We start from the raw sequence: 6,000 nt of genomic DNA, 5'->3' as shown, positions 1-6,000 counted from the left end.
ATGACATGTTCTACTACTGGATATGATGTGAAGTACGAATGGACAATTGGATCAGGATCACTTCCTAGTAAAGTGACTGGTATAAACACCAATACCCTGGTGATCCCAGATGTGAGGTCATCTGATGATAACACCTACACTTGTACTATTAGTGATGATGGAGGTAGTGTCACATCAAATCCAGCTAAACTAACAGTTACTGGTATGACTATTAAATAATAGTGATACGGGCACAATGTGGAGTCTATCAAATTTATAAACCTGAAGGCCCAGGCTGTAGCGCACGAGCGAAGCAAGAGCGCTACTAAAGGCCTGCATGAGGGTTTATAAATTTCATAGACTCCACATTGTGCCCGTATAACTGCTTTAGACTCTATTTCACATTACACTTAGATTACTTATCTCATCCACGGCTGTTTCTGCTGTAGACTCGACAAAAGCGGCTGGTTTTCTTGCGATAATACTAGCACCATGGCAACTATGCATCCTCACGTGACAAAATAATAGCGCTCGTTAAATCACTGCATGTGAACAATGCATAACAATTGGATAAACCTAGATTTTGAACATATGTTATATTGTGCCTGAAGGCATGGAGTATATTAGAAAACAAGGTGGAGTATATTACCCGTCCAGAGATAAATAATTAAAACAAGGTGGAGATTTATTACCCATCCAAAACAGCCTAAATAGAGTCTAAGTGTTACATGTTAACTATGTGATGATGAACACTTTGGTATACAGGTCTACCAGAGGTGACTGTGTATCCATCCAGTCAAAGTGTAGAGGTTACACAACCTGTCAAGTTCACAACCACAGTGAGTGGTGTAGGGAAGGAGAACTTCATTTACCAGTGGAGACACAATGGAGAAGATATTAATGGAGAGACTAGTAATACTCTCACTATTGATAGTGTGACAAAGGATGATGGTGGAACCTATGAGTGTGTGGTTAAGAATGAGTATGGAGATTGTGTTACATCTAATATTTCTGAATTAAGTAAGTTGATGTGTATTTGAAATCCAGTTATGTATTTTCATGATAGAAACAAAACCTAAAATCACTACTCATCCAAGTAGTGAAGTGGTTACCATATCAAGTGCCACAGATCATTTGTCACTAACTTGTGAAGCAATAGAAGCTACATCATATTATTGGGAGAGGCAGGATGGTAGTATTCCATCTGGTGCTACTGGAATTAACACTAAAACTCTCACTATTGTTAACCTAACACCAGAAGATGCTGGTAACTACCGATGTGTAGTGAGTAATGACAGTGATGTGGGTTTCTCTAATTATGCTACAATTACTGTGAGAGGTTAGTCATTATTCCATAACTTGCTGTTTACAATTAACTTGTCATAATATGATACATACACCCTGCCATGAAACTATTCACGTTATTATACTTTCTGTAACTTTCCATGCATTTCAAAAACTAGTGCATCACTCCTGTACATATACTTAACTTATGTGATCAAAAAAGGAGAAACCTTCCCTTACATTTTATTGGAACACTAATACATAGTAAATTTGGTATAGAATATATGTTGTTTCACGATGTGCTTCTTTGAACATGCATTTTGTGTCAAAATCAAAACAACAGGATTATGCAAGTTAGTTTGATTTTCTCTCAAAAGGTCACATTAATTTTATCTCCTTTACAGAGGAATGCCAAAACTGTTCAGCATTATACTATAATTACAGTACCACCCAGAGGTAACGTTACAATCCCTCGTGAGTGCTCAAATACAGGCCAAGACTTGACAAGACACACGACTGGAATACATCACATGCGAAGGAATGCGGTTACTGGAGCAGCCACCTGAGGGAGCTCACGTGTCGTGGCTACACGTGGTAAGTTAGTTAGCACACACATGCCAAAGAAATTGGGGGTCGAAAATTGGCTACACGAGTGTCAACTGCTTGCGAGTGTAACGTTACCTCTGGACGGTACTGTATATCACCCACATATAAATCCATTTCTAAAAATTTTTATTTGTAGCTGAACTCTGTTTAAGGTGACTTACTTGCAGCTGAACTCTCTACAGCATGACTTATTATTTTGTAAGTAAGCTTTCTGGGTTGCAACCATCCATCACTGAGATATACGCCTTCAAAGTCCATATTATTTTTGTCATATTTTTCTTCTTAATCTTTTTGTCAGAACACACGGTAATGTGTCGTGTGGTGCCCCTCACAATATGGCTTGAATCTTTGCAGCATTTACAGTGGCGTAACTGCATGATAATGACAGTCAATTAAACTAATAAGCTACGTCAATACACAGAAAGGGAAACATACTAATGTACTGGGCAGTTGACTGACTTCATATGCAGATACCCACTGAGGAAAGACCCAACTAATTAGATTTTATTTGAATTTCTTAAGGGGAAAAACCAATGGACTGTTAACCTTTCAGCTTTATCAGTAAGAGCTCAGCTACAAGCAAGTCTAGAATTCTGCTAAACTACAGAGAGAATTCAGTAGCAATCCAGTCACCATTATTATACATATTTCAGCTATAAACAGGTCACCCTGTAGAGAGCTCATGCAGCTAAATTATGAATCACCCTGAACAAAATTCAGTTAAAATACAGGTCTCACACCCATAGAAAGTTCAGCCTTGTTACACGGAGTCACCCTAAAGAAAGTTCAGCCACGTTACAAGTTACCATGGTGAGAGTTCACCTACATTGCAGATCTCTCTGTGTGTGAAGAGTTCAGCTACCTGTAACATGTCACCCTGTAGAGATGTCAGTTACATTACAAGTCACCCTGTGGGATATTCAGCTACTTAACAATCCATACTGTAGTGTATTCAGTTACATCAGTACCATTAGAATGCTTATCTCTCTGATTTTACAGTTTGAATTCTTTTTAAATAATAACCAGTGAAATACTTCATACAGAATATGGACTACAAAAAACAACCAAATTTTTTTTTAAGTTTCCTCTTATCTGTAGTAAAAAAGATTTGACAAATAAAATGATCGAAGCCCAAGAGCTGGCCATAGCTAGCTTGGGGCTTTCAATAACAAAAGGAAGTGATATCTATACCAAAATAACCAGGCTATAAAAAAAATTGTGCAGCCTTCAAAAAATGTAGATAAAATAAGTGGTGAATCAATGGTGGCAGCCAATGCCATGGCCAATGATCTGTGTGTGTGTCTGTGTGTGTGTGTGTCTGTCTGTCTGTCTGTCTGTGTGTGTGTGTGTGTGTGTGTGTGTGTCTGTCTGTCTGTCTGTCTGTCTGTCTGTCTGTCTGTCTGTGTGTGTGTCTGTGTGTGTGTGTGTGTGTGTGTGTGTGTGTGTGTGTCTGTGTCTGTGTGTGTCTGTGTCTGTGTCTGTGTGTGTGTGTGTGTGTGTGTGTGTGTGTGTGTGTGTGTGTGTGTGTGTGTGTGTGTGTGTGTGTGTGTATCTGTGATATCATCAAAAATGATTGGCGTATTCATTGTAGCCATTTCTTGGCCATTGCATCTGATTTTGCAACTTTTTTCTCCAGGCTTTTTTAACAGCCATGCACTTTTTTAAAACCTAGCTGTTTTGGTATATTGATTAATCTATTCTGGCTTCATTGTAGTTTTAGTGATATCACTTGCTATTGTAAATCATTCAGTACTCCATTAATTTAGTTTGCTACTGTGTAAAGTGTAGCTTATTACAGTGTTTGCATGTTTCATATAGTGAGCTCACCAGAGTTTTTAGAACAACCTTCAGTTCAAAATGTTAAACTCACACAGTGTGCCAAAATGACATGTTCTACTACTGGTTATAATGTAAATTACCAGTGGACAATTGGATCAGGATCATTTCCTAGTAAAGTGACTGGTATAAACACCAATACCCTGGTGATCCCAGATGTGAGGTCATCTGATGATAACACCTACACTTGTATTATTAGTAATGATGGAGGTAGTGTCACATCAAATCCAGCTAAACTAACAGTTACTGGTATGACTATTAAGTGTTACGTGTTAACTATGTGATGATGAACACTTTGGTATTCAGGTCTACCAGAGGTGACCGTGTATCAATCCGGCCAAAGTGTAGAGGTTACACAACCTGTCAAGTTCGCTACCAGAGTGAGTGGTGTAGGGAAGGAGAACTTCAGTTACCAGTGGAGACACAATGGAGAAGATATTAATGGAGAGACTAGTAATACTCTCACTATTGATAGTGTGACAAAGGATGATGGTGGAACCTATGAGTGTGTGGTTAAGAATGAGTATGGAGATTGTGTTACATCTAATATTTCTGAATTAAGTTAGTTGATGTGTATTTGAAATCCAATTATGAATTTTCATGATAGAAACAAAACCTAAGATCACTACTCATCCAAGTAGTGAAGTGGTTACCATATCAAGTACCACAGATCATTTGTCACTAACTTGTGAAGCAATAGAAGCTACATTATATTATTGGGAGAGGCAGGATGGTAGTATTCCATCTGGTGCTACTGGAGTTAACACTAAAACTCTCACTATTGTTAACCTAACACCAGAAGATGCTGGTAACTACCGATGTGTAGTGAGTAATGACAGTGATGTGGGATTCTCTACTTATGCTGTAATTACTGTGAGAGGTTAGTTAGCATTATGTAGTATACAATGACATGCTGTTTAACCTCTTGAGCAATGGATTATTATATGGTTCATACACTGTACCATTAAAGTTAAACCATTATGCCTACCATGCACTTCATATAAAGTAGTACATCAATCCTGTGGTTGTGATAAGAAGTAGAAGAAATGAGTCCTTCATCATCATGTACAATAGTGCTATATATTAGTGATCACAAAGAATAGGGATAAGCCAATTGGTTAATTTGATTTTTAATGCGTAGCCCATTATTAATTACTCTCACCAGTGATTCATTGATTAAACCTATTGTTGCATAACTGATTCACATAGTTGTGGACCATTACTTAATAATATTACTTATGTTGTAATGAAGTAATGTAATGCATTACATGACAAAAGTCACAAGTAATAATATAATGGATATTACATCCGGAAATTGGTAATTCATTGCTTCTTTTAAATGTGCATTGTATCCAGCACATGATTGGCTGCATTTTGAGTCCTGACAGCACTGAGTACAGCTTTACAGGCAAGAACAAAGAGTGATAGTGTATGGGGAGTGAACTTAAGACCATGATACTAAGCAAAGTATGTTTTTGAGGTTGAACTACACCAGAGAAACGCGTGTCTCATTTGTGTCACTTGTAGTTATAAGCTGGGAGCATGTATTTAGAAAGTTGGGCTTAACATATAGCTTGTAATGAACAAATATAATACGTATGTAATAAGATTACTAGTACAGCCATCAAAGTAACGTGTAGTATATAACTCGTTACGGTTTTTCCTGGAGTAATATGTAACTGCAACGCATTACATTGCATAGAAGTAACTAGTAATATGTAATGAGTTACATTTTTAGAGTAGTGACCCCAACTCTGCCAATTCACAGCTTTACTTTTATGAGGAAAGTCGTGTGTCGTGCAGCCAAATACAACTAGTGCAGATTCAAGACAGACAAGTGTGTATTTTACGGTAACCAACAAAATGCTGTTTTGATGCATTCGTAGCTCAATAGTGCCTGAATGGAAATTAACCAGTTTTGCTGCAAAAACTTCCTCATGGTAGGGCACCTCCTGTTCCATATTTGACTTGAGGTATGCACCTTCAAAGTTCATCTTAGTTTCTTCTTGTTTTCTTCTTAATCGTCCTATGTAAATTTCTTTTCACACAGTTTAGAAAATTTGCAATAACTCTTGCGTGCTTTAGTTGATTGACTTCACATTTGGAAGACAGTACTTGCATAATTATTATTATTATTATTATTGTTTACAGGAAATAAAAAAAGGCCGAAGCCTGTATAATTCCTGATCCTATGATACAACTATGTAGTATAAAAATATTACTATGAAAACTATCAAATTGTCTCTTGAAAACACTTAAGGTGGGTGCAGTGACCAGTTCAGTAGTGATCTCATT

General features: G+C 37.4%; 1 protein-coding gene across 1 annotated transcript; it reads left to right on the top strand.

Moving 5' to 3' along the window:
- Window positions 1–3,989, top strand: LOC136247999 (MAM domain-containing glycosylphosphatidylinositol anchor protein 2-like). Its single transcript, XM_066039816.1, has 4 exons — window positions 1–202; window positions 745–999; window positions 1,046–1,318; window positions 3,688–3,989. The coding sequence occupies exons 1-4, from the start codon at window positions 1–3 to the stop codon at window positions 3,987–3,989; spliced, it is 1,032 nt and encodes a 343-aa protein (XP_065895888.1).
- The last annotated feature ends 2,011 nt before the right edge of the window (window positions 3,990–6,000 follow it).

The sequence above is a fragment of the Dysidea avara genome, chromosome 2 (assembly GCF_963678975.1).
Source record: "Dysidea avara chromosome 2, odDysAvar1.4, whole genome shotgun sequence".
NCBI classification, from domain to species: Eukaryota; Metazoa; Porifera; class Demospongiae; order Dictyoceratida; family Dysideidae; genus Dysidea; species Dysidea avara.
This window is presented reverse-complemented; position numbering and strand designations above follow the sequence as displayed.

Excerpts from the sequence above, each read along its gene's own strand:
- LOC136247999 (XM_066039816.1), top strand. The coding sequence starts at position 1 with ATGACATGTTCTACTACTGGATATGATGTGAAGTACGAATGGACAATT. Across the intron at positions 1,000-1,045 it reads ATCTAATATTTCTGAATTAA|AAACAAAACCTAAAATCACT; the intron begins GTAAGTTGATGT and ends TTTTCATGATAG. Across the intron at positions 1,319-3,687 it reads TGCTACAATTACTGTGAGAG|TGAGCTCACCAGAGTTTTTA; the intron begins GTTAGTCATTAT and ends TGTTTCATATAG.